General features: G+C 47.2%; 2 protein-coding genes across 5 annotated transcripts in view; both read right to left on the bottom strand.

Moving 5' to 3' along the window:
- Positions 1-12,996, bottom strand: part of ccdc88c (coiled-coil domain containing 88C) — a 32,976-nt gene extending 19,980 nt beyond the window's left edge. Inside the window, exons 1-7 of the mRNA XM_083683430.1 lie at positions 12,843-12,996; positions 4,425-4,902; positions 2,639-2,847; positions 2,346-2,423; positions 2,083-2,229; positions 709-870; positions 127-204 (exon numbers count right to left, since the gene is read on the bottom strand). Of these exons, the coding sequence (XP_083539556.1) occupies positions 127-204; positions 709-870; positions 2,083-2,229; positions 2,346-2,423; positions 2,639-2,847; positions 4,425-4,767 (1,017 nt within the window). The 5' untranslated portion in view covers positions 4,768-4,902; positions 12,843-12,996. The remainder of the gene's footprint in view (positions 1-126; positions 205-708; positions 871-2,082; positions 2,230-2,345; positions 2,424-2,638; positions 2,848-4,424; positions 4,903-12,842) is intronic.
- A 572-nt stretch (positions 12,997-13,568) lies between these two features.
- gphna (gephyrin a) overlaps positions 13,569-15,985 on the bottom strand; it is an 18,528-nt gene continuing 16,111 nt past the window's right edge. For 2 of the 4 annotated variants that reach the window (XM_083683818.1, XM_083683819.1), the window contains 4 exons: positions 15,797-15,901; positions 15,404-15,507; positions 14,769-14,865; positions 13,569-14,658 (listed from right to left, as the gene is read on the bottom strand). In XM_083683818.1, the coding sequence (XP_083539944.1) occupies positions 14,525-14,658; positions 14,769-14,865; positions 15,404-15,507; positions 15,797-15,901 (440 nt within the window). In that variant the 3' untranslated portion in view covers positions 13,569-14,524. The remainder of the gene's footprint in view (positions 14,659-14,768; positions 14,866-15,403; positions 15,508-15,796; positions 15,902-15,985) is intronic. The other 2 variants (XM_083683820.1, XM_083683821.1) reach the window with 1 other exon arrangement.

Below are 15,985 nucleotides of genomic sequence, written 5' to 3'. Positions count from 1 at the left end.
TGGACCTGACACACACACACACACACACACACACACACACACACACACACACACACACACACACTGTTAACCCTGCAGGACAATGGCATGGGGAGGAGGAGAGGAAGAGGGGGAGGGGCTACTCACCACAGTGTCTCTGATTGGAGGAGGTCTGGTCTGAGGGGAGGGGACGAGGACGAAGGTCAGGGTGCCATGCATGTCCGCCTGCGGGGGAGAGGAAACCATGGTTACAGGAAGGATGTTGGCTCTCAGGGAAACGACATGACGCCTACAGCTGATTCACCCGTCCTCATAACCCCAAAACCCCAAAACCCTCATAACCCCAAAACCTCATAACCCCAAAACCTCATAGCCCTAAAACCTCATAACCATAAAACCTCATAACCTCATAACCATAAAACCTCATAACCCCAAACCCTCATAACCCCAAAACCTCATAGCCATAAAACCTCATAACCCCAAAACATCAAAACCTCAAAACCTCATAACCCCAAAACCCTAAAACCTCATAACCCCAAAACCTCATAACCCCAAAACCTCAAAACCTCATAAACCCAAAACCTCAAAACCCCAAAACCTCATAACCCCAAAACCTCATAACCCCAAAACGGACCCCCATAACCAGCTCTGATCTCCATAACTATCAACCAGCCCCTCCTGCCTGCCTCCCTCCCTCCTCCTCCACTCCCCACCCCCCTCCTCTCTCACCAGGATATCAAACACCTGGTTGACGTCCCGTCCTCGTATCTCCAGACCGTTGATCTCCAGGATCTCATCTCCTTCCTGTAGTAGACCGCTGCTCTCGGCCGCGCCGCCCTTCACGATGCGGCTGATGATCACACTGTCCATGTCGTTCCTCACAGTGGCCCCCTACACACACACACACACACACTTGTTTAATGGATCTTCAAGGTGCGTCTGATGTGTGTAGTTGGGTATGGGTGGTTTAAAGCTGCGTCAGTAACGGACAGTGAAGCATTTCTTCTTCTTTCAGCTCGACACTCCTAACGTTTGGATTTGAAATCAAACAACAACTGTGAGGTTAAAGTTCAGATTCTCAGCTTCTATTTGATGGTATTTGTGTACATGTTGGTTTCCCCCTTCAGAAATTACACCAATTTGTATGCATAGTCCCTCTATTTCAGGGCACCAAAAGTAATGGGACAGATTTATCAAATGTCCAAAATAAGGAGACTATCCTTTGCCTGCAGTAACTGCCTGAAGTCTGCGACCCACTGACCCACCAGACGCTGGGGGTCTTCTCTGGGGGTCTTGTTCAATTCAAGATTGACTTGGCCAGCCATGAACTTTACAGTTTTTGGCTCCCTAGTTGCTATGGCAGTATGTTTGGCTCATTGCCCTGCTGTATGATGAAGCTCCATCCAATGAGTCTGGAGGCATCAGACCAGATGTTTCTGTTCTGCTGCTGTCAGCTGTTCCATCAGCAGTGAAGACCAGTGAGTTCTAGTGGCAGCTATACACGCCCAAACCAGAACCCCCCCAGAACCAGAACCCCCCCCCCCCCCCCCCACCATGGTCACACGTCAGGTGGTATGCTGTCAATCTTTGGCAGATCCTTTTTTCTCCAAACTTTCCTCTTCAGTCACTCTGGTACATGATCATATTCATCTCCTCTGTCCACAAGACCTTTGTCCAGACCTCTGCAGGCTTTTTAGGTACTTTTTAACAAACTGTAAGTGACCGTCCTTTCTGAGGATAACTAGTGCTTTGCACCTTGCAGTGAAGCGTCTGTAGTTCTGCTGGTGAGGTATTGTGTGGATGGTCTCTGACACATTGACGCCTGCCTCCTGGAGAGGGTTCCTGATCTGTGGGACAGTTGTTTTGGGGGTTTTCTTAATCATGGTGAGCATCCTTCAGTCATCCACTGTAGAGGTCTTCCTTGGCCTAGCAGCCCGTTTGTGATTGCTGAGCTCAGCAGAGCTTTTGTTTCTTTTTATTAATGTTCCAAACTGTTGTTGTTGTTGTTGGTAAGTCTAAGGTTTTGGTTATGTTTCTGATTGATTTGTTCTGATATTTCAGTCTCTTTGGTCCTCGTGTGTGTGGTGTGTGGTGTGTGTGTACCAGGGGGATGTCTCTGGCCTTCTCGATGCGGACGATCTTGACGGTCTCTCCGCCCCACTGGGTCAGAGTCTCAGTGGGCCCGTCTGGACCCGCCGGCTCCAGCTGCATCTCCTGCTCTGCTACACAGTCATGGGCCAGCAGCACCGCCTACACACACACACACACACATTAAATCAATTATATAACAATGGTCATACAGTCATGGATACAGGTAACATGCCTTCGCCACACACACACAGTACTAACAGAGATGGAGCACTGACCTGCAGCTGAGGTGATGACAGCAAGGTCTCCAACTCCAGACCCTCCTTCTGTTGGCTGGCCTGGAGCAGAGACTGGACCTACACACACACACACACACACACACACACACACACACACACACACACACACACACACACTTAGAGGCTGGACATGGTAGAAACACACACCAGGTTTGAGACTGATCAGGATGAGTATCACTGTGATTTGTGTTTCCATTCCAACCTAACATCAGGACCTAACCTAGGGTGTAGGGGCTAGGGGCTAGGGGAGAGAAGAGATGGGGAGGGCGTACCTCCAGTGCCAGCCCCTGGGCGTGGCCGCTGAGCGGGTAGGGTGGCGAGGGGCGGGACATGTGCATTGCCACGGCGTTGTGAATGCTGAAGGCCGTCTGAAACTCCGCCTTCTGGATCAGCTGACGCACCACCTCCACGTCCTCCTGGGATTGGCTGTCACCAAGGCAACCCTGCACCGCCTTCAGGGACATCAGCAGCTCCTCCAGGTCTGGAGACACACACACACAGGTTACACACACACACAAGCACAGGTTACACACACACACACAGGTTACACACACACATCAATAATCCAACATTAAATCTCACCTCTGGTTTTAAAGCCTGTTAGACCTGTCAGCACACTGACCCTAGGGTTAGGGACCCTAACCCTAAACCTGGGACAGGGAGGCAGAGGGTGTGTATGTGTGTGTGTGTGTGTGTGTGTGTGTGTGTCATCATAATGAGGGAGCTGTTATTTGTCCGTCATGTGATGTTTCTCTAAACCTCCTCTCTCTTCCAGAGAGGAGAGGAGAGGAGGAGAGGAGAGGAGGAGGAGAGGAGGAGAGGAGAGGAGAGGAGAAGAGGAGAGAGGAGGAGGAGAGGAGAGGAGAGGAGAAGAGGAGGAGGAGAGGAGAGGAGAGGAGAAGAGGAGAGAGGAGGAGGAGAGGAGAGGAGAGGAGGAGGAGGAGAGGAGAAGGAAGAGAGGAGGAGGAGGAGAGAGCCACAGTGAAAGCCATTATAGGCAACAGAATGTTTTGAAACAAACTTTTTAATTTACCTCCTCTCTCTCAGAGAGCTTTACAACAGGAATGTAGTGTGTGTGTGTGTATATACACTCACCGGCCACTTTATTAGGTACACCTGTTCAACTGCTCATTAACGCAAATATCTAATGGTGTGGGGGATATTTTCTTGGCACATTTTGGGCCCCTTAGTACCAATTGAGCATCGTTTAAACGCCACAGCCTACCTGAGTATTGTTGCTGACCATGTCCATCCCTTTATGACCACAGTGTTCCCATCTTCTGATGGCTACTTCCAGCAGGATAACGCGCCATGTCACAAAGCTCACATCATCTCAAACTGGTTTCTTGAACATGACAATGAGTTCACTGTACTCCAATGGCCTCCACAGTCACCAGATCTCAATCCAATAGAGCACTTTGGGATGTGGTGGAACGGGAGATTCACATCATGGAGGTGCAGCCGACAAATCTGCAGCAATGATGCTATCATGTCAATATGGACCAAAATCTCTGAGGAATGTTTCCAGCACCTTGTTGAATCTATGCCACAAAGAATTAAGGCAGTTCTGAAGGCAAAAGGGGGTCCAACCCGATACTAGCAAGGTGTACCTAATAAAGTGGCCGGTGAGTGTATGTATGTATATGTATATGTATATGACAATGAGTTCAGTGGCCTTCCCAGTCAGTGGATCTGAATCCAATAGAACACCTTTGGGATGTGGTAGAACGGGAGATTCACAGCTTGAAAGTGCACCTGAAAAACCTGCAGGAATTACGTGATGCAATCATGTCATCATGGACCAGAATCTCAAAGGAATGTTTCCAACATCTTGTGGAATCAACGCCACGAAGAATTGAGGCTGTTTAGAGAGCAAAGGGAGGCCCTACCCAGTATTAATATAGTGTTGTAATAAAGGGAGTATTACCCAGTATTAGTATAGTGTTGTAATAAAGGGAGTATTACCCAGTATTAGTATAGTGTTCTAATAAAGTGCTCGGTGTGTATACGTGTGTGTGTGTATATGTGTGTGTGTGTGTGTGTGTGAGAGAGACTCACCCAGCAGGGTGGGGACCCCCAGGCCGGGGGGCAGGGTGAGGGGTCCCTCCAGGGGGTCGAAGGTGGGGTTGTCAATGCCGACCTTGGGGTTGTGGTTCTGGTGGTTCTGCTGGGCCAGCTGGCGCAGTCGGAGGGAGGCGTGGAGGTCCAGGCCGGCGCGGTCCCCCTCCCTGCGGCGCCGCTGGTCCTCCTGGTGCTGACGGATCCTCTCCAGCTGGGCCGAGCGCCGCACAGGCAGGGTCCGGCTGCCCAGGTCAACAGGACAGTCCACCGCCATCTCCCGGTGCCCCTCCCCCCCGCCCTCAGACTCAGTCACGTGACCGTTCATATGGGATGTGGTCATCACCCTGTCCTCCTCCTCCTCCTCTTCCTCCTCCTCTTCCTCTTCCTGTGTGTGTTGACAGGTCAGTGGCGTGGGGGCGTGTCTACGAGGGCTGGTCTGTACAGGAGGTGGCAGCCATGACACCCTGACTCAGCACTGGAACCAAGGAGGACAAGAGACTGTTTACACACAGACACACAGACACAGACACACACACCTCTCTCTCTGGCCGTGTCTGAAAGCTCCTGCGTCCTACTGTGAGGTGACAGACAGAGGTTCTGCTGTGTGAACTAACCACCTATCAACACTCACCTAGTAATAACACACTAACTAACCACCTATCAACACTCACCTAGTAATAACACACTAACTAACCTCCTATCAACACTCACCTAGTAATAACACACTAACTAACCACCTATCAACACTCACCTAGTAATAACACACTAACTAACCACCTATCAACACTCACCTAACAATAACACACTAACTAACCTCCTATCAACACTCACCTAGTAATAACACACTAACTAACCACCTATCAACACTCACCTAGTAATAACACACTAACTAACCACCTATCAACACTCTCACCTAGTAATAACACACTAACTAACCTCCTATCAACACACTCACCTAGTAACAACACACTAACTAACCTCCTATCAACACTCACCTAGTAATAACACACTAACTAACCTCCTATCAACACTCACCTAGTAATAACACACTAACTAACCTCCTATCAACACACTCACCTGGTAACAACAGGTGGTTTTAATCTAACACAACAGATGACATCATGGACCGTCTGACTGGATTAAAGATGACAGGATGAACAAATCTGCTCCACACTTTTACAGACAGTTTTAAACAATTTAACAAGCAAGGTTTTTTCTTTTATCTAGTCATGTTAACTAGCCATGTTAACTAGCCATGTTAACTAGCCATGTTAACTAGTCATGTTAACTAGTCATGTTAACTAGTCATGTTATCTAGTCATGTTATCTAGTCATGTTAACTAGCCATGTTAACTAGCCATGTTAACTAGCCATGTTATCTAGCCATGTTAACTAGTCATGTTAACTAGTCATGTTATCTAGTCATGTTAACTAGTCATGTTATCTAGTCATGTTAACTAGTCATGTTATCTAGTCATGTTAACTAGTCATGTTATCTAGCCATGTTAACTAGTCATGTTATCTAGTCATGTTAACTAGTCATGTTATCTAGTCATGTTAACTAGTCATGTTATCTAGTCATGTTAACTAGTCATGTTAACTGGTGGTGTAAATAGTGTTAGGGTTAAGGTCAGGGTTAGGGTCAGGGTTAGGATCAGAGTTAGGGTTAGGGGTTAGGGTCACCTGACCCTAACACTGACCCTAACCCTGACCCTAACACTAACCCTTACCCTAACCCTGACCCTAACCCTGACCCTAACCTTAACCCTAACTCTGATCCTAACCCTGACCCTAACCCTGACCTTAACCCTGACCCTAACCCTAACTCTGATCCTAACCCTGACCTTAACCCTGGTCCTAACCCTGATCCTAACCCTAAACAAACACGTTTATTCATTCATAACCATCCACCACACATTTGTGTGTGTGTGATGTGTGTTGTGTGTATTTTGTGTGTGTGTGTGTGTGTGAGTGTCTGTGTTGGGTGTGTGTGTCTGTGTTTTGTGTGTGTGTTGTGTGTGTGTGTGTGTGTTGTGTGTCATCCTGCCCTGGTGACTGCTCCAATGTAAACCTCTCTTCCTTATCTCTCTGACACCATCCCCCCATTTACTCCCCCCCTCCCTCCCTCCCCTCCCCCCTCCATCTCCTCCCTCCCCCGCCCTCTGTTGTTTGGAGATTACTGGACCGCGACGGCCCATACACGTTACCATGACAACAGCTTTGTCAGCGGGCAGGAGGTTCCCAGCACACACACACACATCACAAACACAGGCTGAGAGGGCGCAGGACAGGAGACGAGGGAGAGGTAGAAAGCCTCATGTCTCCTCCTCTCCTGACTGACTGGTCCACTAGCCCCTTCTAACACACACACACACACACACACACACACACACACACACACCCCTCCTCTGTCTCAGAGGTCAGCGCTGCAGTGAGGAAAACTCCCATGATGCAACAGGGAGGAATGTGAAGCAGCCTGGGAACAGCATTCCTGTACCAGACACACAGACACAGACACACGCACACGCACACACACAATCCCAAGATGTGATCTAATCTTGTGAGGCAGGAATGGCCCACATCCCGTCCTCCCAGAATGCCAGTCAGTGTGTGTGTGTGTGTGTGTGTGAACGTGAGGGTCAGTGTGTGTGTGTGTGTGAACGTGAGGGTCAGTGTGTGTGTGTGTGTGTGTGAACGTGAGGGTCAGTGTGTGTGTGTGTGTGTGAACGTGAGGGTCAGTGTGTGTGTGTGTGTGTGTGTGTGTGTGTGTGTGAACGTGAGGGTCAGTGTGTGTGTGTGTGTGTGTGTGTGTGTGTGTGTGAACGTGAGGGTCAGTGTGTGTGTGTGTGTGTGTGTGTGTGAACGTGAGGGTCAGTGTGTGTGTGTGTGTGTGTGTGAACGTGAGGGTCAGTGTGTGTGTGTGTGTGTGTGTGAACGCGAGGGTCAGTGTGTGTATGTGTGTGAATATGAGGGTCAGTGTGTGTGTGTGTGTGTGTGTGTGTGAACGTGAGGGTCAGTGTGTGTGTGTGTGTGTGTGTGTGTGAACGTGAGGGTCAGTGTGTGTGTGTGTGTCCTTTAGCTGTCACTATGGAGCAGAACCAGACCAGGACTATTATCTTCTCCTGAACTCCAGCTCCACATTCCAACACACACACACACACACACACAAAATTCCAGATTCCATGGAAGTGAGAGTGTGGCCCGTACCACCACGTACCATGGAGGAGGGGGGGGGGAGGCAGATCAGGTTACCGGTAGTCAGGGTGAGGGTGAGGAGTCTGTAGTCAGGGCTAGGGTTAGCCATCGGGTTAGTCTTAGGGTTAGGAGTCTGCAGCAGCTAAGTGTTGACTGACTGTTGATCTGTTGTCTCAGGTGCTCTCCCCAAGGTTTGGAAGGCAGCCCATGTGACCCCTCTCCATAAAGCTGGTGACCCCTCCGACCTCAATAACTACCGCCCAATATCCAAGCTACCTTGCCTTTCCAACATAGAGTCCCTGGTCAACTCCCAGATAAGAACCTTTTAATCTTCTCATTCTGTTCTAAATGTTCAGACCTGGACATAGCACCGTCTCAGCGGCATCTCTCCAAAGCCTTTGATACGGTCGACCACTCCATTCAGAGGTTGTCTGAAGTAGGCCTGGATCAGGCTTCATGTAGATGGTTAGAAAATTATTTAACGGACAGAACGCGTTATTAACTGATGGTGTTAAATCAGGTTTTCTGGACATAACAAAGGGTGTTCCACAAGGATCAATTCTTGGTCCGCTTCTTTTGACTTTTTACATCAATATTGGATTATCTGTAAATAATTCTAACCTGCATCTATTTGCTGATGACACTGTTCTGTTATTGCCCTGTATGTTATTGCCCTCAGGACTGACCAGGCTCTCTCTGAGCTACAGTCTGCATTCACTGTCCTGCAGAGATTTGTTGGGTTGAGGTTGGTGCTCAATGCTGGAAAAAACAAGTACATGTTATTTACCAAATCACAGAAACATTTATCAGATTTATGCATACAGTCATGAGAAAAAGTTAGGACACCCCCCAAAATATTAAGTTATTCTCTTAAAAATATAGACATATGAATATTTTATCTTCTTTCTAACAATATCTATAGATAAAGGGGATGTAATTGAACAAAAAACAATGAAAATGTAACTTTGTAATCATTTATTTAACGAAAAATTAACAATAATGCCAATTCCTACTGAGGAAAAAGTTAGGACACCCTATGCCCTAATAGCTAGTATTGCCCCCCTTGGCTGAAATAACCTCAATTAGACGTTTCTTATAACTGTCTACAAGTCTCTGACATCGATTGGGAGAACGTTTTTCCCACTCCTCCTTGCAGAATTCTTTCAGCTGTGTGATGTTCGAGGGGTGTCTTGCATGCACAGCCAGTTTCAAATCAATCCACAGCATCTCAATAGGATTAAGATCCGGGCTTTGACTTGGCCATTCCAGAACTCTCAATTTCTTTTTCTTGAGCCATTCCTTGGTAGATTTACTGGAATGTTTTGGGTCATTGTCATGTTGCATGGTCCACATCCGCTTCAACTTCAACTTTCGAACAGATGGTCTCACATTTTCCTCAAGCACCCTCTGATACAATACAGAATTCATAGTGGATTCTATGATGGTGAGCTGACCAGGCCCTGCTGCAGAAAAGCAGCCCCAAACCATGACATTTCCACCCCCATGCTTCACAGTTGGTATGAGGTTCTTGTTCTCAAATGCTGTCTTGGTTTTGCGCCAAACATGTCTACTCTTACTGTGCCCAAATAGTTCAACTTTGGATTCATCTGTCCATAGCACATTGTTCCAGAAGTTCTGGTCTTTCTCTAGGTGTTCTCTGGCAAACTTTAGTCTTGCCCTGGTGTTTTTTTTTGACAGCAGGGGTTTCCTCCTTGCACACCTCCCATGTAATGCAAACTTGTTCAGTCTCTTTCTTATGGTGGATGCATGTACTTAGACATCAATTGTGGCAAGAGATACCTGTAGGTCCCGTGATGACATTCTGGGATTGTTGGAGACTTCTTTAAGCATCTTTCGGTCAGCTCTTGGGCTGAACTTGCTTGGGCGGCCTGACCTGGCCATGTTGGTGGTGGTTTTAAATGTTCTCCACTTGTAAATTATTTTCCAGACAGTGGAATGGCTAATTTCGAATTGTTTGGAGATCTTTTTATATCCCTTCCCAGACTCATATGCGTCTACAATTTTTCTTCTGAAGGCCTCAGAGAGCTCTTTTGATCTCGCCATGGTGATGCAACTCACTTCAACAATCAAGAGCAAACCAAACTAAATGTCTGAGGTTTAAATAGGACAGGCTCCTCCAAAATCCTCTGTAACGATGTTCTAATCATTTGCACCTGATGTGGTGCTCTTGATTATAATTTTAGGCATTTTAAGTGCAACTAAATGTGGGGGTGTCCTAACTTTTTCCTCACAAGAAGATTGCATTTCTATTAATTACATTTTACCAATAATTTTTTAAATAATTTGTTTCAGTTGTATTTGTTTAGTTATATTACCTCAATTTTTCAATATTGTTCAAATGAATATCAAATGTCCATATGTTTGAATATGTTGAAAAAGACAAAGGTTTTCATAGGGTGTCCTAACTTTTTCTCATGACTGTATGTACTTTAGGTGGTGCCCCTATTGAGCATGTCCCTGCTTATAAATACCTGGGCATTTGGTTTGACAAAGACTTCAGAAAACATACAGAGCAGCTTGTTAAAAAGCCAAGATTTAAGGTGGGCGTGTTTTCTAGGAATAGATCTTGCCTTTTCCTGAACAGCAGGAAGCAGATCGTACAATCAGCCTTTATATCAGTGCTTGATTCTGGTGATGTCATCTACCAAAGTGCAGCAGCCACGACTCTTAAACCTGTGGATGCCGTCTACCACAGCGCCCTTCACTTTACCACAGGTGATGGTTTTAATACTCATCATTGCATCCTTTATCAGAAGGTTGGCTGGACCTCGTTAAAGTAGATCTCTTCATTACTCCCTGTTTGTGTATAAAGCCTTACTGCATAACCTCCCAGGTTACCTAATCTCATAGAATTTAAACAAGAAATAATAAATGGAAATGTATTAATACATTTTTTTATAACTTATTTAAATAAGAGTGTTTTTTTAACATCAGAGTTTCCACTGAATTGGGTAAATCCACTTTTAGTTGTGGTGCTCCTCACGGCAGAGAAGGTCACAGCTGGCTGTTCTGGTGCCGCTTGGGGAATTTAACATATTGATCGAGGACCTCTTTGTTGAGAAACATTTACAAAATTCCTGATTTCTGTAAATGTAATTTCATCTGGTTGTAAACAGTGTGGATGCAGGGCTCCACTAGTGAAAGAGAGCTTGGTCTCAGCGGGACTCCCTGATAAACAAAGACTCCAGCCAGACCGCAGTGAACCATGACCTTCTACTGCAGAGAACATCAGCAGATCTGAGTTACTGTTTAACCCAGCAGAACTACCTCCCTCCAACTACCTGCTCACTCCTGTATCCCCCACAACAACCTGCTCACTGAGTTAACTAGGCTAGATTAAGGTTAGAGTTATTAGTGCTAGAGTTAACCATGCTAGCCTAGGGTTAACCAGGCTAGGCTAGGACTAGGCTAGGGTTAATCAGACTAGCCTAGGGTTAACCAGGCTAGGCTAGGACTAGGCTAGGGTTAACCATGCTAGCCTAGGGTTAACCAGGCTAGGCTAGGACTAGGCTAGGGTTAATCAGACTAGGCTAGGGTTAACCAGGCTAGGCTAGCACTAGGTTAGGGCTAGGCTAGGGTTAACCAGGCTAGGCTAGGTTAGTGTAGGGCAGATAGACTGGAGCATTCCTGGGAACAGTCGTGCCAGAGAGAACACTGAGCTACTGTCTCCCTCTGGCCATGAGCCCAGCCTCCCTCCAGCCTCCCACCCTCCCTCCAGCCTCCCACCCTGGCCTGCAGCCTCCTACCCTTGCCTCCAGCCTCCCACTGCCTATGGGTAGGGGTGTGTATGTCAGGGATGTGGTGTGTGTGTGTGTGTGTGTGTGTGTGTGTGCCTGACTAATAGCCGGGCCTGTCCAGCTGTTAGACCGGGCCGGTAAGCAACTCATTCTCACTCTTCATCTTCCCTTCATCATCCCTTCATCTTCCAGACACATGAACATGTTTACTTCTGTTCACTGTAACACAGTTAGTTAGTTAGTAAGCTAGTTATTTAGTTAGTTAATAAGCTAGTTAGTTAGTTAATAAGCTAGTTATTTAGTTATTTAGTTAGTTAATAAGCTAGTTAGTTAGTTAATAAGCTAGTTAGTTAGTTATTTAGTTAGTTAATAAGCTAGTTAGTTAGTTAGTAAGCTAGTTAGTTAGTTATTTAGTTAGTTAATAAGTTAGTTAGTTAGTTAATAAGCTAGTTAGTTAGTTAATAAGCTAGTTAGTTATTTAGTTAGTTAATAAGCTAGTTAGTTAGTTAATAAGCTAGTTAGTTATTTAGTTAGTTAATAAGTTAGTTAGTTATTTAGTTAGTTAGTAAGCTAGTTAGTTAGTTAATAAGTTAGTTAGTTATTTAGTTAGTTAATAAGCTAGTTAGTTAGTTAATAAGCTAGTTAGTTAGTTAGTTATTTAGTTAGTTAGTGATATACTAGGGTTGATGACATCAAGTCCATTAATCACAACACCAGCTGACCCTGAACACTTGTTAGTGACACACACACAACCCTAACCTGACCCTAACCTTGACCCTACGTTACTGATACACACACACAACCTTGACCCGACCCTACGTTACTGACACACACACAACCCTAACCCTACGTTACTGACACACACACACACACACACACACACACACACACACACACACACACAACCTTGACCCTGACCCTGACCTTGACCCTACATTACTGACACACACACACACACACACAAACACCTAACCCTGGGGGGAGGCAACACAGACCTATCAGATCCATTCTTCTCTATACGGACAGTTCAGATACAAGCCTAACCCTAACCCTGACCCAACACTGAGACTGATACCACTAGTTCTTATGGAAGGTTTTACTGATGATGATGATGATGATGTTTAGTTGATTGACTATCTGAGACTAATGTTGTGACTGTGAGTCTGTGGATAAAAGTGTGCCAGGTGACAGCTGCTGCGACAGACAGGTCCACTCTTAAACCTCCAACTTAACACAGCATGCTGCTGGTTCTTACACTCACATGTTCTACATACATACAGACCAGCTCGCTTCTTAGTCCTGATTCAACCTCAGTCCAGACTAGAAACCCTAACTTTAGCCCCTGGACTGAGATCGCAGTTCGTGCTAACGGCTAACAGGCTAGCGCCTTCTTCCTGACAACCTGTTGAGACAAAGCCTCTCCACAACCACACAAACGGACGAGAAACACTCAAATACTCACTGTTTCCCGAAACAATGTCGGGATTATCCCCCGTAACAGTGTGTCGGACGTGACTCCTCCGGTTCTGGGACTAAAGGACGGTAGAAAAGGAGGTTTGGAAGTTTTGAGGCAGAATTCCAGCAGCGCCCGACCGACGTCCGTCCTCCGCCACTCCGACCGCAGCGATCATGAGACGACAACAGCGATTGGACAACGCTGCGGAAAGAACCTAAACAATGTCCTCTCTGGACCAATCAGGCTCGGCTTTACATCTGACATCAACAACAGAGCGAATGAGAGCGGAGACTGACGTCACACCGTTCAGTTAATGGTAGAATTAAAAGTCTAATAATAATAATAATAATAATAATAACAATAACAATAATAATAACAATGATAATAGTAATAATAATAGTAATATAATTAAAAGTCTAATACTTCCCCATTCCACGAGACACAGTAATAATGTGTGAAATCTTTATAAATATAATAATAAATCATTAATAAATACAGATGACACTGGACAAAGGTTTAAAGATTTCAAAGATTTAAATTTTTCATCAGTTTCAATATTATTGTACAGAAAATGTTGTTATAGTACAGTTGACATATGTGTCATTGCTTCATCAGTGCTGGTCTTCACCGCTTGTTAAAAAGGCTGCTGCTCTTCTCCTCAAATCAACCAAATACAACATCAACATCTCCAGTTCCCCTGGGGGGGGGGGGGGGGGGGGGGGGGGGGGGGGGGGCAGGGTCGTACCATGTCAGTGTTGTGAGGGGGTGGCATGACTGTACCACGTCAGACGATGAGAAAGCTGTGGGTCAGAGGCTGTCTCCTCCCCCTGACCCTATGACCCCTGACCCCACAGCCCTGCCTGGACATCTGGCACATAAACACGACTCACAAGATAAACAACAAGTTTAGCTGTCTGTCTAACCCTAACCCTAGCCCCTAACCCTAGCCTTAATGAAGCAGAATGAAGGGTTCTAAAGGGGAGGGGCTTCTGTGTCACGTAAACACACTCCTCAGCCAGAGCACCAGGGAAAATCATCTGACAACATCTGACAACATCTGACATCATCTGTCCCAGACTCGTTCCTGTTCTGAGATGAGAAACAAGTCTTTGTGAGGAATCCTGTGAAGCACAAACAGCTTCTTACAAGGTCAGGGTGAGGGGTCAGGGTGAGGGGTCAGGGTGAGGGTGAGGGTCAGGGTCAGGGTCAGGGTGAGGGTGAGGGTTAGGGTCAGGGTTAGGCTCAGGGTGAGGGGTGAAGGGTCAGGCTTGAGGGGTCAGGGTCAGGGTTGAGGGGTCAGGGTGAGGGGTGAGGGGTCAGGGTTGATGCTTTCTAGAGGGGCTAGTTTTGAACACACAGAGCAAAGCAATGAAAGAGTTGCTTCATAAGAATATTAATAATAATAATAATAATAATAATAATAATAATAATGATAATCATGACCATTATAATAATTATATATTAAAGAATAGATCTCTTATAGTTCATTATATTTTCATTTTAAAAGTTATTACAGTTTCATATCTCTCTTGAAATACAATGTTATTTTCAAATTAACATATTCAGGGTGTATTCATTGTTGTGTTCTCCTGGATCAACGTTACCCAATAGAACCTCGCTGTTGCATATTACTGGTCACATGATCCGGTCACATGCACCACTCCCTCCGTCCCCTGCGGATGACATCATCATAGCCGGCCGATCACCATGACGTCGACCACCTCGCCCTTGTGCAGCTGCAGGTACTGCTCCGTCTTGGGAGGCAGCATCAGGAGACCGTTGGCGCTGCGCATGCTCATCAGACGACTGCTCATCTGGTTACCTGGGGGGGCGGGGCAGGGCGGGGGGGCGGGACGGTTAGTGGCAGTAGCCTACAGAAAGGGCAACCTCACACAGGGCAACCTCACACAGTACCCCCCCCCTCCCCCTCACCGGTGCTCTGGGCCCAGGGCAGGGGCTCCTGGTGGTGCCAGGTCAGGATGCAGCGGTGGTATTCCGGCCGCGGGTCCAGCTTCACGTCACATGACAGCTGGGGAGAGAGCACGGCGCACACTGATGACATCACATTCTAAACAGAACAGACAGCAGTGCTGGGGCATCAGAGCCAGCAGAGGGCTAGGCTCAGGGTCAGGGTCAGGGTCAGGGTTAGTATTAGGGTTAGGGTTAGGGCTAGGATCAGGGTCAGGGTTAGTATTAGGGTTAGGGCTAGGATCAGGGTCAGGGTTAGTATTAGGGTTAGGGCTAGGATCAGGCTCAGGCTCAGGGTCAGGGTTAGGGTTAGTGTTAGGGTTAGGGCTAGGGTCAGGGTTAGTGTTAGGGTCAGGACTAGGGTTAGGGGTAGGATCAGGGTTAGGGTTAGGGTCATGGACAGGGTCAGGGTAAAGGCTAGGGCTAGGGTTAGGGCTACGGTTAAGGTTAGGGCCAGGTTAGGGTTAGTGCTAGGGTTAGGGCTAGGTTAGGGCTAGGGCTAGGGTTACGGTTAGGGCTAGGGCTAGGTTAGGGTTAGGACTAGGTTAGGGTTAGGGTTAGGGCTAGGGTTAACAAGTAAGGTTGTAAAAGAGTCTCACCCGGGCTTTGATGATGGTGGGCCGGGGGTCCAGGATGCCCTGCATCTTCCTCAGCGCCGGAATCACAAACAGGTTACAGGTCACCACCGCAGACACCGGGTTACCTGGGGGCGGGGCGATAGAGAGGGGGGGGGAGATGACTACAGCTCTGAGGACAGAGGCAGGATGGGGTGGGGGGGGGGGATACGAGAGGTAATGAGTCTAAATTGGTCTCCTTGACTTGAATTGAAACTGAAAGAACTCCATTTCCCATGATTCTCTCAGCGCAGCGTTGAGCTGGGGTGAGAGTAGGTAGCCATGACAACTGGGGTGACGGGTAACTATGATAACTGGGGTGAGGGGGTAGCCATGACGAGCGGGTGAGGGCATAGCTATGACAACTGTGGCACCTACTTCCCCTGGTGGGCGGGGCCACGGGCATCATGTGACTGGCATCAGTGTCGCTGATTGGCCCAGGCTCAAGCAGAGTGGCGCCTGTGTCTCTGAAGGTGAAATTACCTTGAAGGATAAAGAGAGGGGAGTCACTACAGCTGGGGGGGGGGGGGAGTCACTACAGCTGGGGGGGGAGTCACTACAGCTGGG

The sequence above is a fragment of the Argentina silus genome, assembly GCF_951799395.1.
Source record: "Argentina silus genome assembly, chromosome: 13".
NCBI lineage: Eukaryota > Metazoa > Chordata > Actinopteri > Argentiniformes > Argentinidae > Argentina > Argentina silus.
Note: the sequence above shows the minus strand (reverse complement) of the source record. Positions and strands in the feature narration are given on the sequence as shown.